Below are 18,980 nucleotides of genomic sequence, written 5' to 3' on the forward strand. Positions count from 1 at the left end.
AGCATTTAATTAAGGGCTTGCTTATAGTTTCGAAGGGTTAGCACACGGTTATCATGGGAGGGAGCATGGTGCCAGGCAGGCAGGGTGCTGGAACCGTAGCTGAGAATTCATATGATCCACACACTGAAGGCAGAGAGAGGAGAGAGAAGAGAGAAGGGGGCGGGGACTGGGCATAGCTTGGGCTTTTGAAACCTTAAAGCCCACCCCTAGCAGCACACCTTCTCCAATAGGGCCACACCTCCTAATCCTTCCCTAGCAGTTCCACTAACTGGGGACCCAACATTTTAACATGAGCTTATGGAAGCCATTCTTACTCAAACCACCAGAGTAATGGGATCTCTGTGTCAAAATTTATTCTGATGGTCTCTGATAAACATCAACAAATTTATTTCCATAGAGTTTTGATGACTGAAACTGACATAGAAGCTTGCTTTTCAAAAAACTGAAATTAAAAATGTGAATTTCTGGGGGCTGGAGAGATGGCTCAGTGGTTAAGAGCACTGACTGCTCTTCCAGAGGTCCTGAGTTCAATTCCCAGCAACCACATGGTGGCTCACAACCATCTGTAATGAGATTTGATGCCCTCTTCTGGTGTGTCTGAAGACAGCGACAGTGTACTCATAAATAAAATAAATAAATCTTTAAAAAAAAAATGTGAATTTCTACCACTTCTTTTTCTGTAGCAAAATCTTAAATTTTAGATATCTGTTGCAGTAAATGCCAATGACAGTTTTACTTCAATTCTTAGTAAATGAAACACATGAACTGACCAGTAAAATATATCACTATAAGACAAAAATGTAATAAAGAAGCAATGTATTCTGATGGCTCTGTCTCTCTTTTTATGTTTGGTTAGGATTTTGATGAGGAATAAGGCCAGTGTATGATGGATACTTAATCATTGGCTTTTGCAGAGGGAATCTTAATTGGTAGGGTATTCTAATTTTTATGATTTAAATAAATGATTTCATACAAAGAGCTACAATGTAGCCACTTGATGAGATGGCTATTAAAAATGCATAATAAGGCAGACATGGTGACCCAGTACTTAGGCTGGAGGCAGGAGGATGAGAGGTCCAGAGTATAGGGCTGAGGAAGTGGCTTCATGTTTCCTGTATGCGCACCAGACCTGCCCATGTCAAAAAAAAACCAGGCATGATCCCATGTGTGCCTATGACCCCAGTGCCTTTGGGAGTGGAGTCAATAGGATCATTGAGATAACCTGTTTTAAAAGAATAAAGAGGAGAATGAAGGAGCCTGATACCTATTAAGGAAAGTATCAGCTCAGAACCACCAAGACCAAGTTCTCAGCACAGATGAGATTTATTCGCCTCAGAGGGACAGAGGGCAGGGAAAAAAGACAAAGGCCAGAGATAGAGGATGAGGGAGAAGGAGAAGAGAACAAGGGAGAAGGAGGAGGAGGGGTGTATGTCTTAGAGGACAAAGGACTGCCTCTGGATAAAGAGGAGACAGACATGGCCTATAAATGACAGTTTATAAAGGTAAAATGGAAAACTCTGTATTAGGATGATGTGTTTAATTTTATTTGGGCATGTAAATTAGGTGAACCAAAGGGAGATTTTGATTGTTGGATTTTTATACTTTGATAGCTGGACCTTGGGTGTCAGCCTCAGAAGGAAGAAGTAGCCAAATAAGGGAATAGACCTTGGTGACTAGCTTTAGGAATGTAATCTAATGGTTTTTATCAAGGCAGAGGAAAGGGGAGGAAGGCAGGGTCTGCCAGAGCCATGCCTGCCACACTTGAGTTGGCCAGAGTCCCTTCAATATTTAATGTTCTCCTGCCCTCCATGTGTGTTCATGGGTGCATGCACTTTCCCCAAACACATTTGTATCATGCACATAACCAGACACATGTTGCATGACAAGACTTTTCCTGGGCAGATGCTACACATATACCTATTTACCTCAGATATGGAGCTCATGACAGACAATGTACAAATACTGCCAAAGCCCAGCTTGGTGAACCATAAGTTTTACCAGGATTTCTTACAGGAATTTAGATGAGAGATTAGTTCCAGGAACAAAGGTGACTCAAAGAGAGTTGTATCACCAAAGCCTACCCCAGCATGGGTCAACTCACAAAAGCTGGGAACCTGTAGCACTCTGCACAGCCTGCAAGCAGCTCAACAGGTTAGAGAATGTCCCTTCCAAATGTCTCAGTTGATCTAAACCACCTCTTCCAGGCAGCTTGGTAGGGGGCAGTTCTTCTTCTCCCAGGCAGCTGGTTTAGTCTCAAAATCCTCTTTGTAGCTTGCCTTGTCTTCTGAGAGAATTCTTTGTAGCTTGGCTAGTCCTAGAAAAAAATTATTGCTTACTCTGGCATGGAGATACCTAGTGAATCTGATCAGTTTCAGGAACTTCCTGAAGATATTTTTAATTGTTTATCTCTCAGCTTAAGAAACTTCCCTGCAGGATAGAATGTTTTAATCTCAAGGGAAACTAATATAACACACACACACACACACACACACACACACACACACACACACACACATACAGAGAAAGACAGACACAGAGAGAGAGACAGATACAGAGAGATTGATTTAAGGCCAGAGAGCACAATGTTGCATGTTTATAAATCCCAGAATCTGGAAAGTAGAGGAAGAAAGTCAGTAACTCATATTCATTCTCAATTGCTTAAGGAAGTTGAGACATGAAATTTGTCTCAATCAGAACAAAACAGAAAACAAGAGTTCAAGGCTAGTTTAAACTACATTGTAAAGCCTTGTCCCAAAAACCAAGTTCTCACTAGAACAGTGTTAACATGACTTTTGATTTTACACATTTGACTCTACCAACATCTCAAATGGCTTGCCGAACTGAGAATGCAGTAATCAGTGGCCCCAACACAGCACTAGACCAGAGATTCCTTATTGGGATTATATATCTTTGTCCTAAGAGCTTTTGAATGATTCTTACCATCTACCTGACTTTGAGGAGGTGACACGTTGATATGTAGAAAGTGTATTCTATTTCTTTGGAGAAAACATTATATTAAGTAAGAATAAACTCTCCATTAACCATCTGCAATGTTCTACTCGGCAGGGCCACTTGGGGCTCCCTGTTGGTGAGTTCTGCTTTGCCACCAGCAACAGGGGTGGGAGAAGGTTATCCTGGTGACTACAGCCTGCAAGTTTGTTAGTTCCTTATTAAAAGCAAGTAGGAGAAATGTGCTCACTTATTTTGCAGAGCAAAACTCAATTCTGTGCAACTTGAGCCAATTATAACCTTCCTCATCTGATTTTGGCTTTCTTCCATTCCAGTTCATTTTCAACTTGGACAGGAATGAAAATGGCCAGTGACTTCATAAGCTCAAGGCAGGCCTACTTTCCAGTTCCTTTAAACACATCCAAAACAAAATGAACTTGGCATGGTGCAGTTAATGAGCAGAACTTATTACCAATAAACTTTAGCTCTTCTGGAAGAGTAAAACAACTCTATTATATCTGCCTCTTTTTATGAAGCATGTTGATTCTCTTTTTCTCTCTGACTCTTTTCTTACCATCCTCTCTCCCAGGATACTAAATGATTCATCGTCCATCTAAATTTTCCAGGTTTCTCATTCTGACATCATTACTCCTAATAGTATTGACTTCAGTCTGTAGAGAACCTCTTGAAGAAACTCACACACACACATCCATTAAAGAACTCTCATAGGCTGAAGCATTAGCAGAAGCCAATGCTCTAAGATCCCATATCTAGCTGGTGGTGAATCTAAGATGAATTAAGATGAATCTAAGATACTGTCTTAGTTAGGGTTTTACTGCTGTGAACAGATACCATGACCAAGGCAACTCTTATAAGGACAACATTTAATTGGGCTTGGCTTACCCATTGAGAGGTTCAGTCCATTATCACCAAAGCAGGAAGATGGCAGCATCCAGGCAGGCATGGTGCAGGAGGAGCTGAGAGTTCTACAGCTTCATCTGAAGGCTGCTAGCAGAATACTGACTTCTAAGCAGCTAAGATGAGGGTCTTAAGTTAAAGCCCACACCCACAGTGACATACCTACTCCAAGAAGGTCACACACACACTCCAGCAGGGCCACACCTTCTAGTAGTGCCACTCCCTGGGCCAAGCATATACAAGCTATCACAGACTCAAATCTTCCGAGTTCCAGTTTTTGATTCTTATTATAGGGGTGTAGGGGTTAGTTTAAGTCAGCTGAGACTGTTCATACCCTGAAAGGTATATCACAGAAGTAGACAAAGGTGCAGTGCCTGATGCTTGGTGCCGACATCACAATCAGAAACACACCATAAAGGAGTAGGCATGCTTAAACACTTAGAACCTTGAGTATCCAGTGAACATTGTGTGCCTCACAGTCATCTTGTGCAACTTTCCAGTCGTCCCCCTGAGCCTGCATCTCCTACAATATGTTTTCAAAGTCCCTTTAAAAGCTTCTACATGCTTTAAAGGATATTGGAATTTATTGTTCATGGTCGTTATGACTGGTACCACTGGAGTAGAGGTCCTCTACAAGATCCTACACCCTACATGGGCTAAGCCTGTGCTATATCACTTATTAACTCTCCGTCATTTATCTCAATCACAGCTGGGGCTCCGTGATTATTTGTTGAATGGACAACTAAGTCTGGATGGAAAACAAGTAGAGTCACACCAATGCTATTGAGAACCACAAAATGAGAGGATAAATTAAACTGTGCTCTCACACCAGAGGAAGTGTTAAAGTGGGGGTTGGGGGTCCCCAAAAAGTGCAGCACACTGAAAAAAAAGACCCGGATGTACATGTAGAAATAATGTGTGTTTCAAAAATGTTAACCAAGTGTATCATAGTCGTTTCAATGCTAGCCAAAACTGGTTGATGCTTTCTTGATGCTAGACATTACTCTAAGTACTTCATAGTTTCACCTTAATTATATGAGAAAAACCTCTGGGGTAGATAATATTGTCTGTTCCTATTTCAGAGCTCAGGAAAGAGACATACCAAGGTCAGGTCAGGTGAGACGCCTATTAACAATAAGGAGTTGAGGAAAGCCTTGAACTCAGAGGGCCTGGGCCAGAACATGTGTCCACACTTGCGTGCTCTGGCCCCTCCTTGTTAATATTAGTCCTTCATATTTAATCATAAGTCACTATCTACTACACTCTGTGAATGTATTAAATCAACAGAAAAGAAATAAAATGGTTCCTGCTATTAAAACCCCTCTATATTTTAAGTGAAGATTAATTTCTTGAGCTCATTTAGAAATTTGTAGTTCATGATAATAAAAGCGGCAACACTGGAGATTTCCATTGCCCTGTGATGGCTTAGAGGGTCCAGATGCCTGGACAGTGATGCCTGACACAGTCTCTCTATGTGCTCTTTTCCAGGGCTTCTACAAGAGGACCCCAGACTACCTTCAGATTAGAGAGTGGAAGAGGATGGGCTGCTTCCCCGTCCCCATGATCCATTCCACCTTCCTGATTGACCTCAGGAAAGAGGCCTCTGACAAGCTGGCTTTCTACCCCCCACACCAGGACTACACCTGGACCTTTGATGACATCATTGTTTTTGCCTTCTCCAGCAGGCAAGCAGGTACTGTTTGTGTTCAGCTGTGGGCTGCCACAGAAACACTGCAAAAGACATGCTTCTGTGTCCTGTGCATATTTTAAAACACACCCATCTCAATTTCTGTTAGAGGCAATGAATTGTTCGTAGTAACCATGCCAGAATCCTCTGTGTTCATGTCCCCAAGCACCAAAGATCTCAAGAGCCGGGGCTGGCAGCCACACTGGACTCCAGTCCTGTTTGGTGAGAATCTAAGTTAATGAAAAGACAAGGATAATAGGGGCCTTGAAAAATCTCACTGACTCTCCAGTACTGTTGCAAATTGCAAGAATCCTATTATTAAATTGAAACCTAAAACAACACTGGTAAAATCTCCAGGCTTCACAAATCAAACTGTTTCTTCTCAGAAATAATCTGTGCCACTGTAGGTGGCTCTGTCCCACAGTTCTTAACAGCTCAGATATTTTTCTGCATTATCATTCCGTAATTCAGGAGGCATTACCCTTAGTTGTAGGATCCAAGATATCTCACCACCCAGGATACACCATCCATCCCGGTAGACACTGGGTTGTAGGCTTCTGCCCCTGTCAGAGTCTAGTCCAGTCCAGAAGTTGAACTCAGCATTTCTGTGCATGTCTCCTTAGCCAGAGTTTAGCAAGAGGTCTCGTCCTAACTGGAAGGGCTCAGGATGTCATCAGTATTCTGTGCAGTCCTAAAACCCAACGCTCTCACACTTGAGAATGGATATCGGAGGTAATCAGCGGTCTCAACCTCCATCTCTGTGGAAGGAGAGGCAAAACCAGACTTAGGTACCTGGTGAGTCACTAGAAAACCATTGCCACTGGAGTTTGTGAGCTTCTTGACAAATCCGCATCAATAGGAAGGAAAGGAGTTTTAGTTTGGTTTGCTTTTCCTTTTTTCTCTCTTTGTTTTCTCCCATTCCCTCAGGGAAGACTAATTCACAAAAACAGGTCAGAAAGATTCATGATGTTACTAAGGAAAACTCTCTTAAGTATGTCGGGCCCTCCTGTCAGCCCTTGGGCCTATTAGCATCACATCATTTGTCCTCTAACAAAATGAGTTTAGAATCCAAGAAGATGGTGAAATACGGGTACCTAAGCTGTGGTGAAAATGACTTTGCAAAGCTCCCTGACAGCTGGGAAAGTTGCTAGAAGACAAGAATATTGATACCAAATCCAAGTTGTGACATGCACATAAAGCCACAGATGTCCCACTCACTGGTATGTGTACATTTGAAAAGAAGGAGAATGTAGAAATGGTGAGGCTGGTTTCCATGTTTGGTCGACTAATTTAGACAGTTTGGCCATAGGCACTTAGAGGCCTTACGCTAAGGAAAGGGCAGGTGCTCTGCATATGGACTGGAAGTTGGCACGAAGGCCCTTGTGTCCATGCTAATCGAAGCTGCTGCTTGAAGTGTGAATTGCTGTGACATCTCCAGGGTCAGAAGCAGAGACACGGCCTTCCTGTTCCAGCAAGTTCTGCCAAGCCTTTGCTTCAGATTCTGAAAAAAGGATGTTCCAAGAAACTAAGCTGTTGATGATGATGGCGATGGTCAGTGCCTAACAAAGATCTCCTTTATGCATCGCACAAGGCATCTTTGTGACCCAGGAATTAAATGATGATATATCTATTTTAAACTAACACACAGGTGTTAGGCCTGGAAGACGATGCAGGCTATGCTGGAACTTTTCGTCTTTGCTGTTTGCATGGTCTGCTCACCACAAATTCATGCACTATTTGTCAGGCTTCCCAGACATATTTGTGAGACATTAAAAGCAGATATAGATCCCCAAGGCTGTTAGCAAATCATCTGCGGGAAACAAGAGGCAGAAAAGGAAGGAGAGGCCCTATAACTATTCCCAGCATTATGTTAGAGTCTGTATTTGTTGGGAAGTTCAGATCCTTAGCTGGGAAACAATAAGTTTTTGAGAGCTATGAACACCAAGGGCCAGGGTAGTAGTACTGACTGCAAATGGGGCAAGAGAGAATGGCTGCCTGGCAGCTGAGTATACTAAGGGTATAGCTCACTAATGTTTTCAAGAGAAGTATAAACGGACCCGGAACTACTTAGCTCATGGCCTATCTCGAGGCCTTTTCTTTCTTCCTTGGGTCCAAAGACAAACATTTGCCTCTACTTTCACAGAGTCTTGGGTGAAAAATAGCTGTAATTCTTTGGTATTCACAATTCCCAAGTTTTCTGGATGGATGTGTGTTATCCATCAGAACATCATTTTTAAAATGTGCCAGAAGAATCAAGTTGTTCCTCTGTACGAGGCAGGACCTTGGGATCACAAACCTTAACCCTACATCTCAGATTATAGACTTCGGCAAACGTGAAAGATGAAGTAATGCATTCCAAGGGTTTGGGTGAGCTTATGTAACTGGAGCAGAGAGCAGATGGTCATAGAAGAGTCTCTGTGGCAATATGAAGATGAGGGTAAAACCTCACCTCCCATGTAGCTAGTAACAATGGTTCTGTATCATAGCCACAGGAGCCCTCTTCTGTATTAGCCAGGCATCTTCCAAATAATTCATCCACTGTGAACCAAGTAAGAAATGTGAGTGGTGGGCAGGAAGATCCGCCTCTGCATCACTTGTGCTGGTCATAAGTGCTTCCCAGGGTAGGGATGGCAGTCTCAGGATCTAATGGCCTTGAGACTAAGCTGTAAGCTCCAGGTGGAGAGAGAAGTTGGAACTGGGCCTTGGGGACAAAGATCTGGTACTAAGGACTTACTATGTGGACCAGTCACAGCCCATGTCTGATGTCCCATCACAGAGATTATCTATCAGTCTTTGTGACTCACATGTATGTGACCTCAGGAAAGCATGTGGTGTCTTCACTAGGAAAACCAAGTATTTCCTTTATAACACTTGCCCCTCCTTCTTAGAGATTCACCAGAAACTGTTACTACAGGATACTCACTCTCAGAGACCTGATGTGATTATCAGTACATCCCCCTATTTTTTCATCACATTATCCATACACATAATTGAAAGAGTCCAGTGGCCTAAGATTTATTAAAATGAACACTCCCAATGTATCACTTCTGAAGATGGGTACCCAAGCATAGTATTAGTGTCTTTGTTTCTAAGTAGCATACACTCCTCTTTTCTTTCATGCTTTCTTTTCTTCTGACTTATATTTCCCCTTCAAAATCAACTCTTCATTATAGAAGATAGTAAGAGACAACTTTTCTTGGCCTTCTATGTAAAAATACATTTTTCCTATCACTTTGTCCTCTTGATGCAATTTAACATGCTGAGTGTTAGGGGTGGATAAGTAGTTTAGTAATTAAGAACATGTGGTGTTCCTGCAGAGGACTTGAGTTTAGTTCCATCATCCACCTGGTGACTCACAACTGTGTACCTTTAGTTCTAAGAGCTCTGATGTCACCTTCTGTCCTCCTTGAGCACCAGGCACACATGTGGTGGTACATGGACATACATATGGGCACTCACAAGTACACACAAATAAGAATAATTAAATATTTTTTAAAAACCTTAAGATTTTTATTATAATCACATGATCCTAAACACCAAGAACACTTTTATATACTATAAATTTTTCCCTTTATCAAACTTAGTAATTCTGTGTGTGTATGTGTGTATTCTGTGTGTGTGTGTGTGTGTCTGTGTATGAAATGGAGATCACTAATACAATTGAAAGCTAATTATTCATTTCCTCTTAGAATATTCAGAATTATCAGCTGTCTACTTTTGCATGTTAGATGATTCCAAGATGTCTGTCTTGAAATCTTCTGGGGCGCTGTGATCTCTGAGCTTCACAGCCATCGACTTGGGACTAAGTTTGCTTCTGTTGTACATCACCTTTCTTGTGTCTTAAGTCTTTTCTGTGCACGGTGATCTTTCTCCTTCTCCCTCTTATTCTCCTCCTCCTCCTTGTCTTTCTCTTCATCATGCAGTAACTTTCTGAGAAAGTGTGATGGAAGTATGATAAATGTTTCACAGATTTGCATTTCACATCTGGAAATGCCTTTCTTGTACCTGCTCACCTGATGGATAGTTTGGCTAAGTATCATATCGCCTTTTAGTGGAAGCCTTGGGAAGTTAAATGATAAAGGGGGGTTGTGTCTAAGTAGCACAGAGAGACAACGTAAGCATTGCCTTTTTCTTCCATGTTTTTAGTTCATTATTTTGTAAAAGTCACATTCTTGTTTGTATCCCCAGAAGTAGTCATGTGAGCAAATAGCACAGCTAGTGAGTTCACTTAAACAAGTCAGAGAAGGTGACAGCACCCAGAGAGACTAACCAGGATCAGTAAAGGTGGAGGACAAAGGCCCCTTTCTCTCCTTGTTCTTCTCTGTTAATGCCCTAAGACAGCTTCACTTGACTTGGCAGGTGTTGAAGCTGACTGCTTGAAATTTCATCTGCCCCAAATAAAGATGTCACTATGTAGATAATTTCCTCAGGAAAACACCAATGGTTGTAGTAATTAACAAACCAGAGGCTTTAGTGCACGGTCCAGAGCTTGGCAGGTTTGTCCTTGCAACTAAGAAAGCTGGGTCCGTGGCTGGGACTGTATGAGGGCATCTTGAATCTTCTTTCTTAGCTGTCTAGCTGAGCAGAGGTGCTTTATAGTTTGCCCCGCTCAATGGTGGGCTGTGGATGCTGAGATTGAATATAACCGAACTAAGACATCACCGGTTCTGCCACACTGGAGGTACTTAATAAGTTTTGAGAGGAATTCTTTTTTTTTGTCATTATTAACTTATTGAGAATTTTGTTCATTGGTGATTCTAAATCCATGCCAGCACAGGAAAACAATAAAACCAAGAGGAATCATGGGAAATGATATATTTCCTCTGTATCTTTTAAATACTTTGTTTTTCATGGACTTGGCTTTAGCTTTGATAATCTGTTAGCCTTACAGGATTTTCCTGTGTGCTTTCATATCAAATATGGATTTCATTCCTTGTCCTCTTCTTATTTCCTGCGTGTGGATTAGAGTGTTTCATTCTGCTCTCTGGAATGGGAATTACTTCTTCCTGTCTGATGGTTTCATGCTTCTACAGTGTCCATTTCAGGTCACAAATGTGCTTTTGTTCTTCGGAAAGAAAAATCAATTTCCTCTGGAGTGAAGAATGGCCCAGCATTTTTAAGAGACTCTCAATTCAGTTTCAACTTTTTAATAAAAGAATATTGTAAAGCTCTATAGACAACTCCCCAAAGAAGCCATTTCAGCATTGAATCCATGTCAGCCCCAGGGAGTCTCCCTCTCTTACTAAGAAGTGTGGTTTTGATTGGTTGACTGTTCTCTCACCTCCTCAGGCATCCAGATGTACCTATGCAACAAAGAACACTATGGCTACCTGCCCATCCCTCTGAAGCCCCACCAGACGCTGCAGGAGGACATCGAGAACCTCATCCATGTACAGATAGAAGCAATGAGTGAGTGACCCAGGAGCCAGGGCAACAGCGCCTAGCTCATTGTCACAGTAACCAGGCCAGCTGTGGCCAGCCGTGGCCAGCTCTGGCTCTCTGCTTCTCTGTCTGACATTTCATGGCTGTAATTCTGTCTAGGTTGAAGAACAGACATTCATCTGCCCCTGAAATCTTAAATTTTTTCTATGAGATACAGATATGACAATGTCAGCTGGGCAGTGGTGGTACACACCTTTAATCCCAGCCCTCAGGAAGCAGAGGCAGGGAATCTGGGAGTTCAAGGCCAGTCTGGTCTACAGAGAAAATTCCAGAGCACTCAGGTCTACATAGAGAAACCCTATTTCAAAAAAACCAACAACAAACAAACAAACAACAAAAAACCCAAATATGATAAGGTCTCAGGGAGCTTCCTATTTTGGTGGATAGCTCGATCCATGAGTAAATATTTGTTCTACAATGCAGTAAATGTTGTAATAGTGTTATGTAAAATGAATTTAAAGCTTATCTTTACTACTTTCTAATGATATGACTCTGGCTCTGGGGGGTGTGGGGGTGCACATATGTGTGCTTGTCCGTGTGTGTGTGTGTGTGTGTGTGTGTGGTGTATACTAACACAAGAACAACAATTATAACTTTAACTTAGCAATAGCTTATGATGTAACATATACAATGCTGAATACCTTTTGTACACTATCTCAGTAATTATCACAATAACTCCATGAAGGGAAACTACTATCCCCCAAATAAGGCTGAAGAAATTCAAGAGTAGGTGAGTCTATCATTCTGTTGGTGGCAGACTAAGTTATGAGTCAATCGTTGTACATCCAAATCCTATGGCCTCAACCACTGTGTTGTCATTGTCACTGAGTCCAGGACAATTTTGGAAATGATATGTTTAATCACCAGTAGCTAAACTCACTGGCAGCCAAAGAAGAAGAGCTAACTGACCCATCAACTCTAGACAGGGTACAGGTGGTGGCTTCCCACAGGGAATCTTTTCTGTGTCTTGTCACAGTGGAGGTGGGCAGGAATGTAAGGCTGGAGCATGGCCAGGAGCACAGGCAGAGGGACCTGTAGTGAAGCAGAGGACATTGGACTTTCCTTGAAGGGAGGGAATTTTGAAGGAATTTGAGCTAAGACATGAAGTTAGGCTGAAATTCAGATTTAGGGAGGTCGCTCTAGGAAGAGAGAATAAATGAGAGAGTCATGAGCCAGCTGGGTGCTGGTCTATACCAGAGCTGAAAAAAAAAAGCAAAAGAAAGTTTTAAAGAGAAGCACACAACTTTATCTTCAGACCCACCAAGTTGTGTGTGAGTACCCGTTTCCCATTCTCTCCACCTATAAATCTCCCTTGTACCATATTAGTCTGGGAACACAGAATACTTCCTGCTGCCTCCCGAAGTTACTGGCTGATGATTGAGTGGATGAACAGATGAGCTAAGGACAGAATGGGGGTTAACTCACTGACAGCACTTCCTTAGACTTCCTCTCTGTGTGTGTGTGTGTCTGTCTGTCTGTCTGTGTATGTGTCCGTGTGTTTAGTTTATGGATGTGTGCACATGTGTATACAGATGTGGCTGAATGTGCCTATGTGGAAAGAGAAGACTAACCACCATCTTCCTCTATCACACTCTACCTTATTGAACCTGAAGTTCACTGATTGGCTGAGCTGCCTGACCAGTGAGTGGCTCAGGGAATCTACCTGTCTCTGTAGCTCTCCCCATCAGCCCTGAGTTACAAGCATGCACTATCTCATGCCTGACTTTTACCTAGGTTCTAGGATTCGAACTCAGGTTCTCATGATTACATTTTGAGCCCTTTACCCACTGAGCCATCACCCCAACAGGGCGTATGTGCTGTTTCTGTCTCTTTTCACATGTCTCAGGCCCAAGGGACACAGTTGTTATTTTGTTGCCTTGTATCTCAAATACCTCACATAGTGCTCGGTATATGGTTGGGAGCAAAGAAATGTTTCCTGAATGTATGATCAGAATGAATTAATAAAGGAATGGAGACTGTATTGACCAGAGCACTGAGCCTGGAGCCTGAAGAGTCATCTTGAACCCAGGTTTTGTCAGCTATGAGGAGAGAATCACTTCAGTTTTGTTTTTGTTCTTTCTTTGTAAAGTAAAGATAACTAACTTTGAAGAACCAAGAGTAAAGAATGATGTGTGTGTTTGTGTGTGTGTATAAAATCAGCTTCATAAAATAATAAAGTGTGAGAAGTACAATATACACATACATAATGAAGTATGACAATTATATATCACATATATAATAAACTTCATAAAATAATCGTGTGACAATTACAAATATATATAATCAGGTTTATAAAATGAATTGAAGTGTGACAATTATTATGATTCCATCTAGCTCTTTATGAAAATGCTAACACTTATTATTGCTATCACATGGCTTACAGCCTCGACTCCTAAGCAGATGGCAGCTCACAGAGTGACCGACTAGACCTTGTACTCACTTGTTTTCTTTCACATGCCTGAGCATGGGAAAAGTTCTTCAACACGTGGTCAATATAGAACTTAATGATCATAGTTTACAAATATGTACAGCCCCTTGTCTAACCAGGTAGACTTCATCTGAGGAGAGCCTGTGAATTCTGCTTTTCACTCTGCTCTCCCCACACATGGCCACTCAAGCGACACATGTATGGAATCTGATTTAATCCTTGCATTTATTGTTTCTGATAATAACTCTGATAAGTGTTCCCATCTTCAACTTTACAGTACAGGACATAATTGAAATACTAAGCCAATTGGAAAGTCACAGGCCACTCAATGAGTCTAAAATTAAACTCACGGGGTTTTCACACAGACCTCTCCTTTGATCTCAATGATTTGTTCCATTAAAGAACAAGGGTTGATGCTTACAGTGCAAAAATGTGAACTGAAGTCCCATGTAGGGAGGATAACGTGCTGGTAGTGATGAAATCATAGCTATAAACTTTCTAAATAGAGGCGAATGAGATATTAAACTACCCAAGATCTGGATTTCCATAAGCAGTAGAAATTAGCTACTTAGCAGTGCTGTTGGGAAGTAATGATTGAAGCATTAGAACATGTCATTTTTAATGAGGAGATGTGGGATGCAAACCTGTGACATATGTCAGTTCACAAAGGTATCAGGAAGTCAAAGCATTTTATACCCAACCCTCAGTTTTCAGAGGATCACAGTTTAATTGAGGAGTCAGGACTAATATTTAAAAGACACTAATGATACAGTGTGTGATGCACTGAGCAGATGCAAAGGCAGCAGGACTTTAGACCACAGAGAGGTTGCTGTGTCCTGTGTGTTCACACCTAGCCCTGAGGCTTCTTCAACTGATGTTGGGTAGAAGTGAGAAGCTCAAACAACAGGACTGATACAGTCAGGACACCACAGGATGAAGAAGGAGACAAGCAGACAAATGACTTCCATCCTGAAGAAAGTGGGCTAAAACGTTAGAAGAAGCTAAAGTTTGAGAGGTTGAAGTGGCTTGAATGAAGTGGTCTTTAATTGGACAATTCAGATAAAGTAGAATATCCATCCTAAAGAAACAAAGAAGGTTTTAATAAAAAAGGATCAGGCTATATAAACTCAGTACACACACAGTGCATAATTTCCCATAATAATGAATTATAGCAATGGAGATATCAAGCAAAGCCTTGCCACCATGAATTTATATTTTAACATAGATATAGGTAATATATTAAGGAAGATTCCATGAATCTTTGGGGGATGAATTCCAAGCAGGAAGAACAATACATATAAAGACTACTAGAGAGGAGAAACCTTGGGAGTGGTCCAGGGCCAGAGGCCAACACGGTGAGGAGCAAGGCGCTGGATACCAGGAGATGACGTCACGGAGGAATGCAGAACACACTGGCCATGGCAAGGGACTTGGATTTTATCCTAAGACCAATGTGAACCCACAAGGCGGTGTGATGTGAGTTTCGTGTTTTAAAAGATCACTTGAGCTGTGGTATGTGTATTACAGTATAAGGAATTAATACATAGCTCAGGTTAAGAGATGTTACTCGTTGAGATTTGAGCTTTAGCAAGAAGGTAATGAGAAACAGACAGGCTTGAGGTGCATTTTAATAGCAGAGCCCATTGTACTTATAGGAGCTTGGAGGCAGCCCATGAAGCCATGGGGAAATTAAGAATGACTCTAGCATTTCAGTCCATTCAACTTATTGAGTCAAAAAAGGCTTCACTTCATCATGTATGCTTGAAGTATTTATTCCAAGTCTGAACAGAGGCCAAGAGATAAGTGGACATACAAATCTATGGGTTTAGGGAAGAGTTCCACAGAGAAAGAATTTAAGACCCATAACACCAAAAGAACATTTGAAGCCAAGAAACAATGGGATCTCATGTAGTAAAACTAAAGAGGATAGATCCCCAGAGTAGACTAAAAGCCATAAAGCTGGGAAGAAAAGGGGAGTTATGTTTTGAGATAGAACCAAATGATGTTAGGAAGTGAAGTAAAACGAGGCCAAAGAAATGATGCTCAGTAATGTTGGGCTGGAACTCGGTACCATCTATGACGGCTCATGCCTGTACTCTGGTCACTTAGGAGGCTGAGGGAGCAGCCTTGAGAGTTTCAGGCCAACCTGAGCCTCATAGAAAGTTCCAGGGTAGTCTAGAGTACAGCGTGAGACCCTGTCAAGAAAGGACGGGAGGAAGAGAAAGAGAGCTGTGTTACTGGTTTTGGTAAGAAGTACTTTAATGCAATGATTAGGGACACAAGCTGATGAGAATGGCCCAGAGAGAAGATGGAATGTTGATGGAGTGTGGAAAAAGGATATGGGCAGAACTGCTGGGAGTGATTTGTTTTATTTGTCTTTGCTTTTTGACTTGGTTTCTTAGTGTTATTCATTTGCCTAAGTTAAGAGTCCTACAGTGTGTCTGTGTGCTGATCTCAGATAAAGGGGAACTTGATAGTTTGGAACAGAAGGTATCTGTAAGACTGAAATTCTTGGGAAAACAGTAGCTATCACAGCCTAGGACAATAGTGTATAACAGTAGTTCTTAATCTGTGGGTTATGACCTGTTGGGGGGTTGTATATCAGTTATCTTGCTTGTTAGATATTTACATTAAGATTCATAAGAGTAGACAACTATAGTTATGAAGTAGCAATGGAATAGTTTTATGGCTGGGGACCACCACAGCATGATCCCCAACAATAGAATTGGGTCTCAACATTAGGAAAGTTGAGAACCACTTCTCTAATGGTTGTGTTCAGTAGAAACAAGAATTGTGTCCCTTTACAAGTAGAAAAGCAGAAATGTGCATGTGGTTGGCTTTGGGGGTTAAGGAGAGGGCAAAAATCTAATTGGATTCTGCATATATTCTTGGACTTGGGAAATTTGTTGGAGATTCCAGAAAAATCAGGGTATAGAGCAGATCTCTGAAACACTAGAAAGTGAATTTACTGTTGGAGCCATGTTTGATGGGGTCACTTGCCAATTTAGTATTATGATTTGTCACTTTGAAGTAACTCACATGGTGAATTTGTATGTTTGTCTCCTGCTATGGTCTTTTGGATGCTGAGTGAGTGCTCAGTTGGGTATAACCAGCATTAAGGTCTTATAAAACAAATGTCAAATGGTAGAAAATTAAGAATGTTAACAAGAGAATGGCTAGGATGGTAAGCAAGGTAAGGAGTCTGAACACAGTAGACATGAGTCATAACACTGAGGTATATGGAGAATTTGGACATGTGCTTCCTGTGAGAGAAGACTGGCAGGAGGCTGAATCTTGTTAAGGTAATTGTTAGTTTCAGGAATTTCCTGAGACTTGTGAGTTGTTTGCTTCCTGAGTCCCAAGAGCCTACCTCCTAGATAGAAACTGCCACACAACAACCACTATCAGTTCTGTTTGTGTGACCATGGTTGTCTCTGTGTATATGTGGTATATGGATCACATGGATATGTATGCCCCTACATGTGGAAGCCAGAAGTTGATATTGTGTGTGATTTACTGGTGTTCACAGCATCTCATACTAAAATCAGAGCTTGCTGATTGGCTGAACTGGCTAGCCAACAAGTTCTGGAAGTCTGTCTGTCTCTCGTGCTCTGCTTCAGGAGTTACAGATGTGCACAACTGCACTGGGTTTTACATCGGTGAATTTAGGTCTCCACGCTTGTGTAGCAAGCACTATACTAAGATATCTCCTCAGCCTCACTGATAGTTCTTTAAGCACTTCAGCAACCAGCTCGTACATAAAATTTTTGTCATCTTATAGTATGAAGGGAAATCAAATTAATACTTGAATTTATAGAAGATTAATAAACCTTCAAGGCCTTCTCAGGTTCTTTATCAAAAGCATTCCCAAGTAGGAGAGTATACAGTATATAAAGATGACTTTTTTAAAGCATTGAAGTAACTTTTAAAAATGTGTCACTTGATACAATGTCCCACCTACCTGAAATCATTTATACTCTTGTACCAAGTTCTGGGACGTGAACCAGCACTTAGAGCTAAGCTGGGGTTAAAATGGGTATTTCACACACCTACAGCCACCCCTATTTAGATAGAATAAAAGTGGTCCAAACTTTGGAATTTTCAAAAGAGTAGAAAACACCATTATTCAAGAGAAAAGATTATGTTTTGTAGTTCTTTTCCCATGGATCACAGTAGGTAACAGTTATAAGTATTATAACAGTTATAAGTGTACTGAATAGATTTGCATGCAGGTCTCACCCAAATCTTATAGTACACTGAGCGATAGATACGTGTATTAACCCAAACTTACATATAAAGAATCAGATCTCCAAGGCCTTCTAGACTAAGGGTTGGGTTCAACGGCTCTGATTCCTGAGCCTTTTCTCAATCATCACCCTACATGGCTGCCATCATATTCTTAGAATGAGTGCTAATGAAACTGGAGCAAAGGTTTCCATGTGCAAATGGACAGGAGTTCTGAAGCCATTCCTCTGACCATTAGGGTCCCTGTGAAGTTGCTCAGTCCTGAGGAACTTCAGAACATTTGTCCCCTGCCCTGGTTTGTCAAGCGTGGCTCTCAGCCCTAAAGACTGGAGTGGTGGTAGAATTCTGTTTCCTGACCCTTTCTCTAATAAAGCACTCTGTTTCTTCTGTTTTCCAGTTGACCGTCCTCCAATGGAGCCTTCCCAGTTTGTGTCAGCTGTCCCTAAGTATCCAGACAAGATGGGATTTGATGAGGTAGGAGAGCGTCTCTCTCTCCTCACCTCTCCCCCCCCCTATCCCTTTGTCTCTGTGTGTGCTCCTGCCCTTATGTGGACATGTGTGCGTTAATATGCACATGTGTACAGAGATTTCTGTGTTTATGCTGGAACAGAACACAGAACATCTGTCTGAGTGCAAGGAGGCAAGTTTGGCAACTGGAAAGACCCTGAGGACTTGGGTTTGTTGTCATTCTGTTTTCTGGTCTTTACAAAGGAGAATCATAGAAAATTTAATCAGAAAGAATTATTTGGCAATGAATGTAAATTCGCTATATATTTTAACAAACTTTGTATTGAGGTTCAAGGGTAAGGTAAGGAGAATATATGTTTCAAGTTATTGGAGGATATTAACTTTATTCTGCTGTAGTTGAGTGGAGGGAAACTATTCTAGAATATTCTGATTTGTTTACTTTCTGCTTTTCTTCCATGGAAAAAGGTTGGAGGGAAGAGTTGAAAGGACTAATGAAGAGAAAAACTTGTTCTAAAATTCTGTCTTTCCACAGGCAGGAACTTTAGTTTCTCCAGGGCCATATCTACTGTGAAGTTTTAAGTATATAAATAGCAAAGCAGAGGTGGGCTTTTAGCTCAATGGTAGAGCGCTTTCTTAGGATAAGAGAAGCACAATGAAAAGGGGAGGGGAAGGGAGAGACAGAGTGATACAGGAAAGGGAGAGAGGGATGGAGGGAGGCAGAAGGGAAGGGAGGAGGTAGAAGGGGGAGGGAGGAAGGGAAGGAAGTAGGAAGGGAGGGAGTTAAAGAAAGAAAAAAGAAGGAAGGAAGGAAGGAAGGAAGGAAGGAAGGAAGGAAGGAAGGAA

The 18,980-nt window shown here is 41.6% G+C and overlaps 1 protein-coding gene across 1 annotated transcript in view; it reads left to right on the forward strand.

Moving 5' to 3' along the window:
- Colgalt2 (collagen beta(1-O)galactosyltransferase 2) overlaps positions 1 to 18,980 on the forward strand; it is a 105,984-nt gene that overhangs the window by 69,208 nt on the left and 17,796 nt on the right. The window contains exons 5-7 of the mRNA XM_028775758.1: positions 5,356 to 5,560; positions 10,844 to 10,963; positions 18,067 to 18,143. Of these exons, the coding sequence (XP_028631591.1) occupies positions 5,356 to 5,560; positions 10,844 to 10,963; positions 18,067 to 18,143 (402 nt within the window). The remainder of the gene's footprint in view (positions 1 to 5,355; positions 5,561 to 10,843; positions 10,964 to 18,066; positions 18,144 to 18,980) is intronic.

The sequence above is a fragment of the Grammomys surdaster genome, unplaced genomic scaffold, assembly GCF_004785775.1.
Source record: "Grammomys surdaster isolate TR1022 unplaced genomic scaffold, NIH_TR_1.0 259, whole genome shotgun sequence".
In the NCBI taxonomy this organism is placed as follows: Eukaryota; Metazoa; Chordata; class Mammalia; order Rodentia; family Muridae; genus Grammomys; species Grammomys surdaster.